Here is a 16,696-nt window from a genome sequence, read left to right as displayed (position 1 = left end):
CGAATTAATCGATATAAAAAATAAACTACCAATACATCAAACAATGCCATTAAATCGTAACAATTTCCTCGATTATCTTGTTGTTTCCTTGGATGATCGATTGTGTAATAATCGCCATGAATAAAACGAAATCTCAAGATAAACATCATTTGGTTAATTTCGTTCACGAAGATCTATTATGGTAATATCGACTATTCTTTCTCGTAATTTTGTTTATTACATACAATATTATTATTTTTTAATAGGAAAGATCAGATTCATCGCGAAGAGGCCGCTGCAAGAGAATGGCCTAATAAATGGGGTTCGATAAAAGACGAATGCTTAAGAGTAATTTTGCGATGTTTACATTGAATTTATTTTTTATCCGTAAATTAATTTCGTTTGTATAACAGCTGCAACAAGAACTGCTAAAGATTCCGGCGGAAACTAGTGAAACGAGATGCGAGTATAGCTATCCCTTCTGTCTAGATGGAGGGGAGAAACAGTCAGATGGAGAGAAAGGGAAAATAATTATTCCCCCATATCCGAACACCAGTTCCAGAATGATCGGATGGTTATCCTCTCGATCCGAATTTAACTTAGAAATATTTGGCAACTTAAGGGAGGAGGAACGAATCCTTCCACCAAAAGTTGGAATGGCGGTCCGAAACAATAATTAATTTGGAGAAGTAAAGAAAAATTAAACGTAGCGAATTTATTTTCCGAATTGAAAATTTGCATGTGATCAGTCATCGTCGTCTTCGTCGTCTTCATCGTCGTCACCGTCATCTTCGGACGATTCCATTTCGGAATCGTCATCCTCGTACTCTACTTCCAGTCTATTTCTGTTAACGAAGATCTCATCTTCGTCCATGTCTTCTGTGCTCTGTTTTTGCCTCGTTGAATCGAACACGGACGGCCTTCGTAAAAATAAATAATAAATTCAATAAAATTTCTTACTGTTTTAATTTCTTAAAATTTCTTATTAATGTAGTACGTAAATATTAGAGGAAAAATGTGATTATATAGAACAAAACTGATGGCAAAGGCTACTTTTAGTTTTTAACTTTTTCTGCCCAATGGACATTAAGGCGTCACTGCCAAGTAGTGAAAGGTGGCATCTGTCATGTCTGAGAGAGGCATTTTTCCTGGAAGGTCTGAATTTTCTACTCAAACTCAAATCTGAGTAGCAAAGATGACACCTTCATCATCTTGGTCATCTAGATGCAATATTAAATATAGAATATTGTAGAGTGTCAAATGAAAATGATCTAAGGTCTACCACATTGCACAAATACTTGTTTACAAGTTAAAAACATTTATTCCACCTTTTAACCAGGTTGTAAATTACTGCTTCATAGGAGACTGTAGTAACAAAAAATGTTTGAGTCTGCATAGCTCCATTAAATACTGATTTTTTTTTAATAAATGTGAGCCTCTGCTCGTCAAGTTTTCCAGGTGGCCATATCAGTAATGCTGCATATTATTGATATTCTCAGGATATCACACTGTGTTGTAAAGAACAAGCACCTGAGTTTTCTGATGAATGGGGTTATCTTTCTCCATGACGTGCTGCCGCTTGAGAGACGGTAGTTTTTTGATCTTTGATAAGATTAAACTTCTGATATAATTTGTGGAATTCAGCATCCAGCATGGACAAATTCAAGAAGTTTAAGTTGGAAGCACAGCCATCCATAGTATAATCCATATTTTTGCATCTCTCAAATAGGCACAAGGAAAATGTTTTACATCAGATCAACCTATGCAGGAGGCTGTCAAACATTACATCACAACTAGTTTTTTTCAATAATTTCAAACCCAGTTAAAAGGCAGAATAAATGTCTTAATTTTGTTATGTTTGTACAGATATTTGTGATTTAAATGTGACAAATCTCTGTCCCATTTTCATTTGACTCTCCCTAATAACAATACGTCTATATCTATACTAATATATAAAGCAAGAATGTTTGTTTGTTTGTTTGCTAGAGGTAATCTCGGAATCTACCAAACCAAATTTTAAAATTTTTTCACTGTTGGAAAACTTATTTCTTCCAGATGAACATAGGCTATATTATTTTCAGATTAAAAAAGAAAAATGCATGAGAACAATGTTTTTACTGCAGCATTTGTCAGCTCTGTTCTTGTTCAATCCTCTTTGCCACCTGGTGGGCTTTTTCAAACTTATTATCTTATATTATTTTGTTTTGATTTGTGCAATTCGGGTAGTTGTGTATACACTTTGTTTATATAGTCTTGGCTGTACATTTCTTATATAAAACTCTTATGTTATGAGATACTTACAACTATATGGAGCAAACTTACTTCCCTTCAATAAAACTAAAAATAGGTGTTATAAAAAGATTTAACATAAGAATGAAAACACATAATAAACCAGTTAAGTATAGACCTTTAATAGATGTTAAATACTATATATATTATAATTTAGAAAAATTCTTAAAAAATAAGCTAAATTCACTAGAAATATCAAAATATAGTCTTGAAAATGTGGCTGAATTGTTAAATAGATTTAAATAATAAGATAATCTATATAAATAAAAATGTAAATGTTTGTTTGTTCAAAATCTTAAATCTCTGAAAGTTCTTCACTGATTGCTTAGAAATTTTGACACAACGTTGCATTCGAATATGACTGTGTTTTTATATATCTACTATTATATAGATGTCACACGAAATTCTTCCCCGTGGAGAGCGGGACAGGATTAAGGCTTACTGTGAATAACTCAGCATCTATTATACTATTTTAGACGCGATTTTTTATTTTTAACTGCATTTAGTAGGGTACCACATGGGGATGAAAGAAGTGTATTCCTTAACAATGAAAGTGTTAACAATTGAAGTGATAAGAGAAAGCGATGTGCAAAATTTACAGGTGCAGATGCGGTTTTTTGCAGAAAATCAAACATATTTTTAGACCCATCTAAAAATTATCTAATTAGTCTGGAAACAGGGGGACCTAATTCTTGCACCCATTGAAAACGAGTAAGATTGGCTATAATGTAATAATCTTAATCTTCACTATTGTTGCTTTTTGCCCGAGCAACACCTGGCTTATCTGCTAGTTATCAATAACAATATGAGATTAATATCATTAGATATAAAAAATATGTATCCTAATATAACTAAAGAAGATATTAAAAATTCGTTATGAAGAACAAATGCACCACAATGGATAATCAAATTATGTTTATTGGTAATAGAAAATAATTATTTCCAGTTTGATGAAAACTTTTACACCTAAACTGATGGAATACCAATGGGAACATGTATAGGTCCAAGATTGACAGAAATATTTATGATACAAATTGACAAAAGGATTAGAAATATATATGTATCGAATTTTATAATAGGTATATGGATGATTGTATTATCATATTTGACAATAGAAAAACAAATGAGAAGTTAATATTGGAACAAGCTAACCAAATTAAAGCAAATATTCAGTTTGAAATAGAAACATAAAGACAAAGTAGTATTAATTATTTAGATATAACGATAGAAAGAAAAGAAGATAAATTAGTATATGAAAAATATGTCAAGCCTATGCAGATACCTAAAGTTCTTAATTATAAGTCAATTGTACCAATAAGTATGAAATTTAATATATTTAAGATGTATATAGATAAAATAAGAAATAGAACAAGTAAATTAGAAACCCAAAAAACAGAAATAGAAGAAATAGTAAAAATGTTTGTACTAAACAATTACCCAAAGATACTATAAATTTAGTTATTTTAGTTACTTTTCTGGTATACATGTGTGAGTGGCCTTTATTATGATAAAATGCCTAAAAGTAAGTCACAATTGTCACAAAATACATCTGTGTCATGGAACTATTGGAAAGCTTATTACTTTTCAATGTATAGTTTTTCAGCTACCTTAATTAAAACTCGAACCCTTCATTCCTTCCTGTTCCCTACAAACTTCCGAACCCTTTCCCCAATCTGGACCAAATTCTGCACAGTTACTCTCTGGTACTCTATAGGAAGCATGGACTGCCATAAAAATTCAGGCCCTTCTCTCCTCTCTGATTTCATACCCTACCCCCAAACTCTCAAGTCATTTGAGTGTTCTGGACATTTGAGTCTCTACAATCCTCCAAAAAATATATGCTACTTTAAAACTTGGACCCTCATTCATTCCTGATCCCCACAAATTGCCAAACTCTTTGACTGATTTGTATCAAATTTTGCATAGTTACTCTCTGCCACCCTGTAGGAAATATATGCTACCCTATAATGAGGACAACTCAACCTCTCCCTGAGTTCCTAGGCAATGCTGGACATTCTTTACTAATATTCTATAAACATATGAAATAACTTGCAGTTTTGCAAGTTATTCCATAATATGTTCATAACAAGAAATTCCCCTGCCAAGCATGACAGACTACTTTCTATGAGAAAGTAGAGATTGAAGAACTGAGAAGGGTACATATTTCAAGAAAAGAAACTAATATTTCTACAAATTCAATAGTTTATACTGTCTATCAGAACATAATTGAATAATAATAATTTAATTTAAATAGCCTTTTCAATCTTGTTACTTACCATTGTCCTTGACTTTTAATGTATTTGATTTGTTCTTTGTACAGAATATGTGATATTTCTCCTTTTACTTTATGACCTTCTTTTATTGGTTTAATTATCACAAAATCACCTAAAATTATGCAAATTTATTAATCCTATTAAGAATTATTTACATGTTATACAATCATTTCAATTATCCTACCTCTTTTAATCCATATAATTTTTCTAAACTTGGGTGGCATGCTAGCAAGAAATTTTTCACCATCTGCTGTTACTACTTCATGTAAATTATTGCCACGTCCACAAGTTACCTATATATTATCATTTATTCATAATTAATTAATAAATTAAACAATTATAATTTTGTACAGAAAATATTATTGAATATTAATTGATATATATTTTGAATATCAATTAATATGATCTGAATAATTCTGAGATACTGTGAGCATCCATAAAATATAGACTTATACTAGAAACTCTGCCTGATTGCTTTTGGCAGTCTGATCCAGTGTTTCACATCACTTTACAGCTTGCTACATGTTATTAAAAATTAAAAGAAGAATCTTTTTTAAGAATAAAAAGTTCTTTACACAAGATGTTAAACGTTGAGTTAACTAGTCAAATTCTATTATTATTTATTACTTATATAACTTTAATTAATTATAAATTTCAACAATTACTTTCATTTTATAAAGTAGTCTATAAATAATGCATTTCTAACCTAATTAAAATAAATTAATATAAATAATATAAATCTATATCAATGTTGATAGTTTGTATATTCCAAAATATGACCTGAAAATTATCCCTTTAATATCTCAAAAATAGGATGATCATATTTCTTGGGTGTTTTATTTGCTTCTCTTGAACTTAATCACAATTTTATAGCAGTACTTTATTATTTTCATATAACACTAATAATTATTACTAATATTATATAATTAACTATAAATAATTAAGACTGATTACTTTGTTTGTGAAATACAGTAAAATTACATCAAAACTGGATAATATTTAAAAATATTTTTATAGATAGATACTGTATTTTACATTCACAAGTTTAGATTAATGCTATATAAATGCAATACTCTTACCTTCTCAACCATATGTTTCCATCACTCTTTGCAGTCAAAGCTATGATTATTTACTTACCTTTTTCACAATTTAAATTTTAACCATGATTGTTAGTTAATTATTAATTGGGAATAAATTATCGATTGCTTTAATAAACACATTTCTCTTAGTAACAAAAACGAATAGTACACTTTTGCTAACTTTTGGAACATAACCCCATGTTTTGTATTAGTCATTTGTTTTGTATTCAAAAGAGTTTTGTATAACATGGATTTGCATAAAATGGCATTTTTTCAAAACATAACTATTGTGTTATATCAGGGGTATCTAAATTACATGTTTAATTAAACTGTATTATTTTAAAATGCATTAAACATTTCTGTATGTTAAGCAATAATACAATTATCTTTCTTTTGCAATTATAATACACATACAAATGCTTATGAGTATTTGAAAGGATTTGAGTAACAAAAATCAAAATGGCATTCAAACCATACACGATAAATTAAAGTACATTGCCTGCAGTGAACACACTTCATAAAGCATGAGTTTTTTAATAGTAACATGTTTTTGTTTTAGAATAAAATTTTTTGTTTTATGCATAGCGTATGTTCTATTTATTTTTTCATGGGAGACAATTACTTTTTTTATCATCTTTATTCACTGGTTGGTGAAAAAACTAAAATCAAATATTACAATTCTGATGTTTTAAAGAAAAAAAGTTAATTTGCATATTTAAATAATACAGAATTTTTTAAAAAATTACACTTTTGTGTATAATTTTTAATTGAAATACATTAGCTATGAAATTCAAGTTGGTAGTGTTTTAATATATATGTATTTGTTAAAATTACTAAAAAAGAATATATTAATTAAAATGAATAAGGCAAAGTTTTTTTTTAATCACTAAATCACAAATGTTTGCTAGCAATTGTACGGCACAAGAATATCGGCACGTTTCATCGTAACACAACAACATTATTGCTAACCAATTTTAAACATCACCCCACTCATCAAACAGTTTGTGTTTAACTACCAGATAGATGTCAGAGTTTGTAATATTATATGCCTTGTGTGTAGTGACTTATTATGTTATAATGTCATGTTTAGCAATATTATATAAATCACAAAAAGCAAATGATAACAACATACAACTCAAAAAAAGAGAAAAAACATTTAGCCATAGCCCTATATAGTAATACTGTGTTTTCACAGTATTACAAGTAGACTGCAGAAGAGTTATTAGGATGCAGACCCAGTGTACAGGATTAAAGATATAAAACTTCACAATATAATAAAATAATGCTGGATAACATAAATAAGATAAGCCGGTCTTCTTTAGGCAAGATTCTAGGTCCGAATGAGGGGGCGGCCCCCAAATTTTTGACCCCCCTGTGTGAGCAAAAAAGTCAAAAGACACCAAACCTCTATATGTGACCCTTCGCGAGATATACCTCGAAAGATGTTCGCGAGAGACACCTCGAAAGATGCGCCTATGTTATGCGGCTTCGCGGGCAAAAAAGCCAGGTCACATGACCCGACATTTTCCCCCTGCCTTTTCCACCTCTCAGTGTTTAAAAAAAGCGTGCCCCCTTTCCTAGCCCCCTGTGCCATCGCCTCCCCTTCGCACGCGGCATGCGGGCCAAGTCTCCTGCCTGCAGCCGTCCAGAGTCGCCATCTGTTGCCTGTAAATACAAGTATCTATTATTATTACACCTCTTACCTGAGCGGACTCGAACCCCCGTCCTGGCAGGCGCCAGTCCACTTCTCTATGCACCCGCCCGCCAGGTCGCTCTGCCAGAACCTATTCGGAACTCATATTTCAGGCATGCGAGCCCGAGGAACGCACTGTGCATGACGGGCCGTCCACGCGGCCCCACCTCTGCCAGAAATGCAGCACGCCCGACCACGCGGCCCCACCTCTGCCACGAAGTTGAAGCGGGCCCCTCGCGCAGCCAATGGCAAGCCGGCCGCGGGTCACGTGACTGCGGCATGGCCCCCCGAAGTTTTATAAGCCCGCAGGCTGCCTTCGGGCATTTTCGGCCAGTGTTCGTCACCTCAATAGTCAGGAGTGCAATTCAGTAAATGTTCAATATTTGTGATATTCGAGGCAACGGAAGCGAATGCAAGAAGAAGTAATGGTACGTGTTGACAACTTTCAAAATCAGAAACTACGTAATTTACTTTACTTCTTCCCAATACTAAAGTCTTTTGATAACGTGCAAACTCGAGTGTGGATTAAGTAAACGAATTGGACAATTGTCGTGAAACGATTCTGAATGAGACGAAAAGGGAGCTCCCGCAAGTTGTGTATCATTTTGGTATTTCCCTAAAGTTTTCTGAATAATATCACAATAATTTGGAGCAAGTTCTGCACCTGTGAGGTAACAACAGCATCATTCAGTGACAGAGCAGACTGTTTTAGATGATGCTTGGAAACTCAGTTAATGTTACCTATGGTAGCAAACATGGTGGCTCATCTCTGAAACAGTGGGGATGCACGTTCTAACCTATTCTAATAAATTACCCCTATTTAATAATTTGGTTGGCAATAATTGTGGTAATTTATTAGAATAGGCTAGGTTAGGTTAGAACGTGCATCCCCACGGTTTCAGAGATGAGCTGCCATATTCGCTACCATAGGTAACATTAACCAAAAACATTCTAATAAATTACCCCTATTTAATAATTTGGTTGGCAATAATTGTGGTAATTTATTAGAATAGGCTAGGTTAGGTTAGAACGTGCGTCCCCACGGTTTCAGAGATGAGCTGCCATATTCGCTACCATAGGTAACATTAACCAAAAACTCGTTCCGCGATATCATAAAAGCCATGGTCGAGTAATGTGAATCACTTTCCTCTTTACATAAACTCTTCAGTATAACCGATCTCAGCGTAAGGAAACTTTCTACCGTTTAAGTCACCATAATCCTTACATAATTGTCCAACGGTTATGTTCGAGGGACAGGAAATCGACAGCGAAGGCACGATTTGTTTTGTTTCTAGTAAAAGATTGTTAATTTCGCTCATTTTCGACCTTGTATTTCGTAAACCATCAATTATTGTGTCACCATCCCATAATCTCTACATAAAAACTTTTCCTTGTGTGAAGACTGCAAAGAGCAATGGTTTTCAAAAATCAAATGTCCAGAATGAGATGATAACACTTGTTGGAGCTGCTTTTAATCTCATACTTGGTATTGGCTTGTGACAACTGTAAGTGATTTACTTTTACTTTCTCCACACTGCTTTATATGTTATCAAAAAACTTAGTTACTTTTAAAAGAAATATACAGTCAAACCTGTTTTTATGCGCTCTTTTTATGTGCGATTTTTATTTGTGCGATTTTTTTAATGCGAATTTTTAATTTGTGCGGGTATAGTTGGCGACTAGTCTCGTGCGATTCGTCATGTCTCACGTTGACTTATTATAGCTAAATAAACTTATTATAGCATAAATGCATTTATTATAGTAATATTATTGCATGAATATGCGAAAAATGAAATAATTTACTTTTTAAGTCAACAAAACACCACCTGGACAAAAATATGTAAAACAGACGATAGACCAGACGATGCAGTCAAGTGCTGACATCTGTTGTCAATAAATTCTATTTCGTACGGTTTTGAGTTATTTTCTATGTGAGACTTTTTTATGCGGTCCCTGTTGACCGCATAAAAAAATTATTTTTTTAATTGTGTTGCGAAAAATATTATTTACAGCCATTCGTTAAAGTTTCGTGAGATTTTTTTTAATGCGTTTTTTTTAATGCGGTCCCTATCCCCCGCATAAAAACAGGTTTGACTGTATATATATATAGTATTTTTTTTTCTAAAAGACTGTTACTTTTTTGAAGAAGTAAAGTAAATGATATTGTTTTGGAATTTTTAAATTGTCAATTTGTAATCACATAGCAATGTAATGTCAAATTCGCTTTCATCGTCTTGATTATCACAATGAATGAAGTCAGGACATAGTTACTGTACTTCCAAATATTGCATTATTTTAAAGATCATCCAGAACATGTCAAACTGATTTCAGTTTGGCGACACATTCAGTCTTCATCTGATCTGTTAAAAGCATTGCTCTCTGCAGCTTTGAGTGTTAACACAAGGAGAAGTTTATATGTAGTGATTGCCTTTTCATTCGTACTTCGATTACAGCTTTCCTGTGCATCAAGGTTTCCAGTTTTGACCATTCACAACCCGGAAGTTGAAGTGTAATTGATGGTTTAGGAAATGTAAGGTCGAAAGTTTGCGAAATGAACGATCTGTTCTTAGAAACGAAACAAATTGTGCCTTCGCTGTCGATTTCCTATCCCTTGAACATAACTGTTGGACAATTACATAAGGATTATCGTGACTTAAACGGTAGAAGGCTTCCTTATGCTGAGATAGGTTATAAGACCACTGAGGATTTCGTTAAAAGCTTGAATGATGTAGTTTGTATGGAATGGATGCCTAACCTCAACAAACATGGATTAGGACTTCTTTCATTCATAGCTTGGAAAGTTTGGCGGCGAAGGTTTACATGTGACGATCGACCGACTTTTCTGTCTTCGCCGACATGTCTACATCATCTGTATACGTGTGTTTTCTGATGTACCCGTGCACGAGGGCAATGAAGAGAAACGGCAGGGGAAAGACAACTGCCCAGCAAACAGCAAAGCTTGTGTGTGTGTGTGTGTGTGTGGTGCGCACGTTACCGAAGGATACGTGTACGCAAAACCTGGATTATATGTGATTGTTCGGACACCATCTTCGTCATCGCCGACCTCCCGGACATAGCTGAGGAGGAGGTGTGGCGGCAGTGGCGGCGACCGGCGACCTCACCCCGTTCTACACAAGATCGGAAACAGGCTAGACGTCGTCAGGTAGCGAGAGGAGGAAACTCTGTCAAAGGTGAGTGCAGGATCCGTTTTCTTGGCCTTTTTGGTAGTTAGAACGTGTTAGAGATAGCGCAAAATAGAAGAAGCGCACTCTGTTTACGTATGAGCGGCGTCAAAGAAAGCGTTGCCTAATTAGTCTTGTTAATCGGGCTTTTCTTTGGCCTTTGCCGACGAGTATCGTTAGAATAGGGCTTGCTGCCCGTTAAACGCACGACAGGCTTGGCAGAGAGAGCGGCACGAGTCCCGACGGCGCTCTCCGGAAGTGGCAGTCGAGAGGTGGCACCCTCGTGTTTAGGGGGTTTTAGGAGTCTCTAGTAAGTTGTAACAGAAAGTGTTCAAAACGCAATTTTTAGTTGTACTTGCAAAAATGTTCACTTTTAAATTTTACCCCATTTTTGAGGGTCTTGAAAAGTTCACATAGTCATTTTGGGGAGCCTGTATCTCGCAAAGGGTCGCCCGTACACCCATGGTTTATTAGACTTTTTTCGTTCCTATCAGTATGCTCTACAGCTCTGTTAAAGTCCCAACCCCCTCATTCGGACCTAGAATTGTACCCTTCTTTAAACAAATAATATATTTTCAATTATAGGATTGTCATAGTCGATTAAAGTACTCACTTTAACGATCCGATCCCCATCTTCAGGTAGGACGTAAGTATCCAAGACTTCTTTAACCACGTACTTATCTTTTGTTGTCTTTGTCATTATTAACCGACGATAGACCCAGGAATATCCAGAACAACGAATAAAACTATAATTAAAATAGGTCATAAATTACGAATAAAATTAAGTTATTCAACTCGTCTTGGCCAAGAATTTTTCACTCACATTGTTATTAATACTGTTTATAAAAGAAAAATTTGTCTTGTATTCCGTAAGAACAAACTTACCTTCGGGAATAATACGAGAAAAGTTGGAAATATACGAAGAGAGTCGAAAATTACGATAAATCCCGCTTCCATTACCTTCGAAAGAGAAATCTCTACCAGCGTTGCCAGATGTTTTTTGCCGTTGTAGCCAAATTTTAAAAAGTAGCCCAAAAGTCGCCAACTACTCAAGCAGTTGGCTACTTTTGGGCTACTTTTGTACTAGGTGTTGTTTTTACCTAGTATTTTTGTACTAATCTGGTACCTTATTACTTATCCCAGTACCAAGATACCCAACACCATTTTCCTAGTACCATTCATGAAATCCTAATACTTTCCTTTCAAAACATTCACTTTTATTCTATATTTTTTTTACTTTACTTTGGCAGTAAATTGAGTTTTTTATTGCTTCCTGATTCAAGTGCAGTAGTTGAACGTATTTTTTTGCAATTAAATTTAATGAAAACTACTAAATCGATTCCTTGAAGCAGTTATTAGCAAAGGAGTGTAGGATATGCACGTGGTGAGTGATTCAACAAGAGAATATAACACACATAAATGTTCTCGTCACCCGTGTTTATTTACTTTACAGGATTCTTTTACAATTCCAACACTCCTCGTTCTTTCACTATTAACCTTTTCTACATATAATTCCTGCAGATACTCGGGTAGAATCGTTAAGCAACCTCGCGACAAAGGAATATTCACCGCGTTACAAAAATAAGGAACTAAGACTAAATACTTAAAACTACTTATACAAATAAAAAAAAAAAGAGAGAGAAGAAAAGATAGACATTTACCCAACCTGGAGATCTTCACAACACGTCCTATCACTTCAACGTCTCAGTCAAAAAGTGACCTCTTGTCCTACACTTAGCCCTCAGGCTACCACCTTTTCTTTGTCTTTTAATTAGGTCACCACCATTTGAACAGGGAAGGGTTAGAGAAGACAGAAGTTTCTAGGAAAAGATAGACAAAAGAACTAACGAAGAGGAAGAAAATGGAATAAATACTAAGAATAATTTATACTACAATATACAAAATAAGGCGCACGGCCACAGGAGCTAACCCTTTCTGTCCGCAGTCGAACTCAGTTCGATCGGTTTACATAGCGTTACACAGAAAACGGTCCGATAGCCCCTCGGAAATTTTTTTTTTTTTTTTTTTGATTTTTCGGATGTTTTTTCAGTCCCCAAATTTTTTGAAAAATTTTTACCCGCGCGAAAAAATTTTATTGCGATTTTAATTAACCCTTAATGATGCACACTTAACGAAATTCTATAACGAAATTCACGAGCTAAGGTTTGACAACGACGATTTATTTTTCGAGATTAACTTGTTAAAAAGAGAACAATCAAATTACTTTAAAATTCAGATTAAATGTTTATAACTATAAATTTATAAACACGTATGTTTTACATAGCCTAACTAATCCTTTAAATTTAAAAATGTAAAGTTATATAACAATAATTTACATGTAAGATGTGGGTCAATAGGCTACTACATAAAGACTTTTCTGTTTGGTAATGTTTTACTTAAAAACAACAGACGCAACACGCGTCAGAGCGAAGTTCTCACACCCAGTTTTTTTTTCATTCCAATACCTCGCGGACCAATACTTTTGTGAATTAAAATAAAAGTAATGATAAGGCGGATCACAGTTTGAGTACGTCCAGTTAGACCGCAGGTTTTAACTTTCGAAATAAGGAACATTATCGTTCCATTAAAAGAATACAATTGTTTGAAAAAATTCAAACCATTAGTAACGGACAAAAATAAAAAATAAAAACAAAAAGAAAGAACATGGTAATATAAATAAATAAATATACAATAAAATCGTTATAGTGGGAATAAGAAGTAAAAAAACGAAAATAAAAATGATTCCACTGGTGATACTTTTTTAAAAAAGTGGCAGGTGTTGTTTTGTGAATTAGACTAATTATTGGCTGAGCTAGTATCTGCTTTATGTAGAAAATAACGTTGGAATTTTTGCTGCATACTTCCTTAAGCTGGGAAATTGATGTATTTATTCAAATATTTTACACATTTTACGCGTCTAATTAGTCAAGTTCAAATTCCCAGAACTTGTAAAACAGTCAGTGGACCTTCAAAGGATTCCACTCAAACGTTATAAATGGTCTGTAATGAAGATTGACAGGTAGCTATGGGGTGTAAGAAAACAAATTATTCTTCCAAATAATTTCAAAAGAAAATATTTTAATTAATCCAAGCAGACGATATTATTATTACGAGTTACACCCGCAATATTCTGATACCAATTTCATCAAAGAATTAACTGACAACAAATACTGTATACGTAACGATCGAAGATAAATTACAATATAATGTTCACATTAAACACTTCCCATATAGTCAAATTTTATAAAAATAATTTTATTTACAAGCTTAGGAATGCGTTTAGGCAAGACCTCGAATGGGATTTTAGTTAACCTCTGAATAACAGAAAAACGTAATTCTCGTGCGCATGTTTGTTCTTGTAAATCATTAACATTTTAACTATTGCGATAGCAAATACCTATAAATTAATAATTATCATCTGTATTTTATCAATCGTCACCATTTCTGTGCTTCTCATAACCATGTAAGTTAAAAAATTTTACAAATTTTGTAACGGTGCAACTAAACAGTTACATGACAGAGTTGATAAGGGACTCGAAGTTCGAAAAATGCATACTCTAGGGAAAAAATGTGATTTTCTAAAGCTTGTCCTGTTTCTAATTGATGGTATAATAAGTCTAGCGAGAAAGATCTATATTGCGCATTTTAAATAACTAAACTTTATAAAATAACGTGTTTTTAAAAAGACGCTCTTTTAAAAATAATTCTGTGTTGACGAGTCATTTCTCTTCGTCATTGTCATCCTTTGAAATAAAAAAAGTATCATATACGTATTTTGATTTTGAACTAATGGGAAAGGCATCTTGATTTGGCTTTCTTGGTTTGACGGCACGATTATAACAAACAGTATCGTGTAACTTCTTACGTTCGAGTCGTGTATTGTCTGCCACTTAATACATGTTTGAAATCAGTTTTTAATTACTTTGCTTATTTACGATATTTAAATAAAAATGTGAGTTTTACTCCTTCCACCTTTTCCTAGCCAAAATTGTAATTTTTTCGATCACCGATATGAAATTTCGTTATGCATTGTTCCCGTGAGTGAAGCTGTATCTTACCAAACTAAGATATTAATTACAATATTCATTGGGCTAGTCCATAGTTAGATTTTTTATTCCTATTACTTTTATCTTTTTTAGGTGAAATATAAAGGTGTACCGTTTAGTAACGAAATAGTTTTATTGTCGGCATATTCTTATCCACGTTCTAAACTAGACTTATATCAGTCGAATAGGAATTACACGATATTCAGGAAGTCGTCATTTTTTATTTCATTTATACATCTTTCATTTTTACATTATCAATCATAAATTGATTTGTTTACGATAACTATAACTTATTTTATAATATGCCATTCATAAAAAAAAATTAAAAGAAAGTCGCTCGCTGTCTAACTGGACGTACTCAAACTGCGATCCGCCTTATCATTACTTTTACTTTAATTCACAAAAGTATTGGTCCGCGAGGTATTGGAATGAAAAAAAAAACTGGGTGTGAGAACTTCGCTCTGACGCGTGTTGCGTCTGTTGTTTTTAAGTAAAACATTACCAAACAGAAAAGTCTTTATGTAGTAGCCTATTGACCCACATCTTACATATAAATTATTGTTATATAACTTTACATTTTTAAATTTAAAGGATTAGTTAGGCTATGTAAAACATACGTGTTTATAAATTTATAGTTATAAACATTTAATCTGAATTTTAAAGTAATTTGATTGTTCTCTTTTTAACAAGTTAATCTCGAAAAATAAATCGTCGTTGTCAAACCTTAGCTTGTGAATTTCGTTATAGAATGTTACGGTGTTACGGAAGCGTAACTAAGCAAAGTTCGTCAAACTGGTCCGCGGGCTGTCCACGCGGGTTTTTGTGCCCATTATGTAGTTTTATGAATGAAAATTTACAAGTTGTGAAAACGCACGTCAATATATATAAGTGTCGTCTCGAGTTTTTTTCGCAGCTACTTTGGATGCTATTGGAACCCATCTTTTAAATTTTCTCTCTAAAAACGCATATTTTAAAATTATAGATCACGATATTACGGACGTCTTTTTTTTCCACCGTCGTTCGCAAATGTCTACAAACCAGTGGCGTGCCGTGACATTTGATGATAGGGAAGCTGTGTTTCTGTAAGAAGCCGACTTTCAGGGGCAATCAATTGCGCGTCAGGGCCCGTTCGGTTTCGTTTGTTCGATAAGCCAGTAAAAACCGTATACTTCTTTAAATGTATTTTTAATAGATTATCTGACGTACTTAATAAATAAGAAAGTTCAATATAATTACCTCCGTTATTAGATTCAATAAATTCCCTACGCCCTCTAAATACCAATTCTCGCTTTGAGAAAAAACATATAACATCTATTAATTTAGATATATCTATTAATCGTAATTATCTCGTTATAATTTTCAATATTTATTTTATATCGTCTACCAATGTTAAATTCTATTCCTCTTTGATTTCCAAATTGCTTCACTTCTGCGAAAGAATAGTCATTCGTCATAAATTTTATCGTCAAAATGTCGAAATTTTTTTGTCGACATATTTATATTTAATTTAGGCATCGGTCTTTCTCTTTTAATAATGTTTTTTTTTCCATTATATGGTCTCGAGCCAAAACTTTTTTAAAATAAATTTTTGAATCACTAGCCACAATATGAGGGCTAAAATTAAAATTATCAGAAAAACTTACTTGGTAAAACAAAATGTGTGACGAATATACATACCTAGTACAAAAAATTCTTTAATTGTATGAATATACTTTTAAAGAAACTTATAATTAAATATAACTTTGTGAAGAAACGTACATAAAAATAACAAAATATTCTTTACTTTTTAAATCTTAAAGCAATCCACTTACAAGTTAGTGAAATACTGTAGCTCCCTACGAGTGGCTAATGAATGGAATCAGAGACGGTCCGGGTAGGTGTGTGCGTGCCAAATCCCGAGGGTGCCGATACCGGTCAATGTCAAATGCCTCTTTTGTCGCGTCACTAGTATATATCAAAGGACGCGACAGGGTTGTTGTAGATTTTAAACGTTTCTCACCGTAGCTGTAAAAATCTAAATATGTTAAACTTAACAGATTGTCAGTCTTTCGTTTTCTAACTAATTCGTTTTAGGACCGAGTGTTCACGGAAATTTCCAAAATTTACAACTTTTCGGTCACTCTCATTGAACTGGAAAAATTTCTGTCTTTATTAC

At 33.4% G+C, this 16,696-nt stretch overlaps 2 protein-coding genes across 3 annotated transcripts; one reads left to right on the top strand and one right to left on the bottom strand.

The window, feature by feature from the left end:
- LOC136969597 (uncharacterized) lies at nucleotides 1-659 on the top strand. The gene is made up of 3 exons (XM_067263826.1): nucleotides 1-181; nucleotides 246-327; nucleotides 393-659. The coding sequence occupies exons 1-3, from the start codon at nucleotides 93-95 to the stop codon at nucleotides 657-659; spliced, it is 438 nt and encodes a 145-aa protein (XP_067119927.1). The 5' UTR covers nucleotides 1-92.
- Nucleotides 660-679: 20 nt separating this feature from the next.
- Nucleotides 680-11,475, bottom strand: LOC136969595 (probable RNA-binding protein EIF1AD). Of its 2 annotated transcripts, none has more exons than XM_067263825.1 (5): nucleotides 11,382-11,475; nucleotides 11,109-11,215; nucleotides 4,726-4,834; nucleotides 4,545-4,653; nucleotides 680-899 (listed from the first exon to the last, which is right to left on the bottom strand). In XM_067263825.1, the coding sequence occupies exons 2-5, from the start codon at nucleotides 11,193-11,195 to the stop codon at nucleotides 725-727; spliced, it is 480 nt and encodes a 159-aa protein (XP_067119926.1). In that variant the 5' UTR covers nucleotides 11,196-11,215; nucleotides 11,382-11,475; the 3' UTR covers nucleotides 680-724. The 2 variants fall into 2 exon arrangements, with proteins under 2 accessions (XP_067119926.1, XP_067119924.1); XM_067263823.1 differs by having other exon boundaries at nucleotides 11,109-11,241; nucleotides 11,381-11,466.
- Nucleotides 11,476-16,696: the final 5,221 nt, after the last annotated feature.

Source organism: Centruroides vittatus, unplaced genomic scaffold (assembly GCF_030686945.1).
Source record: "Centruroides vittatus isolate TY-2023 unplaced genomic scaffold, ASM3068694v2 contig_18, whole genome shotgun sequence".
Taxonomy (NCBI): domain Eukaryota; kingdom Metazoa; phylum Arthropoda; class Arachnida; order Scorpiones; family Buthidae; genus Centruroides; species Centruroides vittatus.
The sequence above is the reverse complement of the archived record's forward strand: the minus strand, read 5'-3'. Positions and strand labels throughout refer to the sequence as shown.

What these genes read in the sequence shown, in the direction of transcription:
- LOC136969597 (XM_067263826.1), top strand. Translation starts at nt 93, where the DNA reads ATGATCGATTGTGTAATAATCGCCATGAATAAAACGAAATCTCAAGAT. An exon ending in GTTCACGAAGATCTATTATG is followed by an intron (nt 182 to 245) that starts GTAATATCGACT and finishes ATTTTTTAATAG; the next exon opens with GAAAGATCAGATTCATCGCG. An exon ending in TAAAAGACGAATGCTTAAGA is followed by an intron (nt 328 to 392) that starts GTAATTTTGCGA and finishes TTTGTATAACAG; the next exon opens with CTGCAACAAGAACTGCTAAA.
- LOC136969595 (XM_067263825.1), bottom strand. Translation starts at nt 11,195, where the DNA reads ATGACAAAGACAACAAAAGATAAGTACGTGGTTAAAGAAGTCTTGGAT. An exon ending in ATGGGGATCGGATCGTTAAA is followed by an intron (nt 4,835 to 11,108) that starts GTGAGTACTTTA and finishes GATAATATATAG; the next exon opens with GTAACTTGTGGACGTGGCAA. An exon ending in AATTATATGGATTAAAAGAG is followed by an intron (nt 4,654 to 4,725) that starts GTAGGATAATTG and finishes GCATAATTTTAG; the next exon opens with GTGATTTTGTGATAATTAAA.